At 63.4% G+C, this 1,749-nt stretch overlaps 1 protein-coding gene across 1 annotated transcript in view; it reads left to right on the plus strand.

Annotated features, from left to right (window-relative positions):
• Positions 1-1,749, plus strand: part of EMIHUDRAFT_98222 (hypothetical protein) — a gene marked incomplete at both ends in the record, with an annotated part of 3,088 nt that overhangs the window by 775 nt on the left and 564 nt on the right. The window contains one exon of the mRNA XM_005789190.1: positions 1,427-1,735. Within this exon, the coding sequence (XP_005789247.1) occupies positions 1,427-1,735 (309 nt within the window). The remainder of the gene's footprint in view (positions 1-1,426; positions 1,736-1,749) is intronic.

The raw sequence follows: 1,749 nt of genomic DNA on the forward strand, positions 1-1,749 counted from the left end.
CCGCGACACGGAGTCTTTGTCTCGTGCTGCAGGCGGGTGAACGGACGCGCCCTTGTCAGGCTGCAACGAAGCAGGAGAGGCTCCTTGGCGCAAGCTAATATTAGGCGCCGGCACGAGCATGCGTGACATGGTCACATGTGGCCTCTCCAGCGTCTCAGCTCACCATCTCGCCTTCTCTGTCGCCCTCCTGGCCCAGGCCCATCAGTATCAAGCCTAAGCCGTCCCAGACCGCACTTACCTTGGGTCTGCAAGCTCACACCGGCTCGTGATGCCACGGAGAGGGCTCGAGATTGTCTCCGGTGGACCCCATCCGAGGCGATTGCGAGGGCTTTCCGGAGGCCAACACCGGCGCCACCGACCGTGAAATGTCCCGACCCGCAGCCCTCATGCACCAGGCGCAAGGATTCAGTCATAATATGTAGGCCTTGTCTCCCGAAGTTTTGAGCAATAGCCGCAAATAGTACTTTTCGGCAGTTCATCGCGACACGTCCAGGTGCCGATGAAGCGGCTTCCCAGCTCACCACCTCGCCTTCTCTGTCGCCCTCCTGGCCCAGGCTCATCAGTACCAAGTCTGAGCTGTCCCAAACCGTCCTTATTTTGGGTGATGAAGCCCACTCTGGCTCATACCACGGCTCTTACGGCCTCACTCACGCCCGTTTCACCCACAGACACGCCGCCGGCACGCACTCCCACTTCACACATGCTCAAACACAACCCCACCAAAGCACAGCCCTGATCAGAATGGGCAAGGGCTACCACTTGGTGACCCTGGTAGCCTCTGGCTCGCCACTGCACTCGGCTCCTCTGCAGCGGTCTCGCGCTCTCGCCACGACAGCACGCCGACGGCAAGCTTTGAGGTCCGTCTGGTGGACCTGCTGTGGCCAAAGCCGCCCCTCGCATGCAGCTCGCACCAGACCTCGACACTGGGCTCGCTCAGCTTGGTTGTGGCAGCGTGTGTGAAGGATGCGCGGCCGAGCCGCTGGCGCTGCTACAGCGGCGCGAGAAGCAGGCAGCGGCGCGACACCCGGTCGGTCGAGTCTGGCCGTTCTCTCGACGCCGGCCGGCGAGGGTGGCGGCCTGTGGCCGGCTGGTGGGCGGAGAGCAGCCACAACCGGCGTGGGGGTGCTCAGGAGGCAGCGGCGGCCAAGTGTCGACACTTGCTCAAAGGCGAAAGGGGGCGTGGAGTGGGCCTTTAAGTTGTTCTGTATGCGCTCATGCGCTCTACACGCATGTTTCAGAAGGGGGGGGGGGGGGGGCTCGTATCTCACACCCCGACACAGAGAAAAGCGGCGGAAGTCAAAAAAGAAAACTCGCGAGTTTCTTTTTTCCTCTAGTTACCCGTATTGGGTAGCCTTTTCTTTTTTCTTGAGCGGCGCTGGCGCGGCCCGGTTTAGCTAGCCTGGAGCCTCGCTGCGCGATCAGCAAGGCCCACCACCGCCTGGCCACGAGCCACTCCCACGCTGATGCTGCCCGGCCCGCTCGAGGACGACGAGCGCTTCAAGGGGCACGACGGCAGCGCGGCACGCGTGGCGGCGCTCTACCTGCGGCGGATGACGCGGCTGCGGCACATGGACTTTGACCAGGCTCTCTGGCAGATGCTGTGCCTCTGCTCGGACCCGCGGCGCGTGTACAGGTCGGCGACGTACCACCGCGGTACCAAGCACCAGTGGGCGCGCGACGACCCCGCCTTTGTCGTCCTCATCGCCTATCTGCTCCTCGTGTCGACCGCGGCGTGGTGCATCGGCTTTG

The sequence above is a fragment of the Emiliania huxleyi genome, assembly GCF_000372725.1.
Source record: "Emiliania huxleyi CCMP1516 chromosome Unknown EMIHUscaffold_13, whole genome shotgun sequence".
In the NCBI taxonomy this organism is placed as follows: Eukaryota; Haptophyta; order Isochrysidales; family Noelaerhabdaceae; genus Emiliania; species Emiliania huxleyi.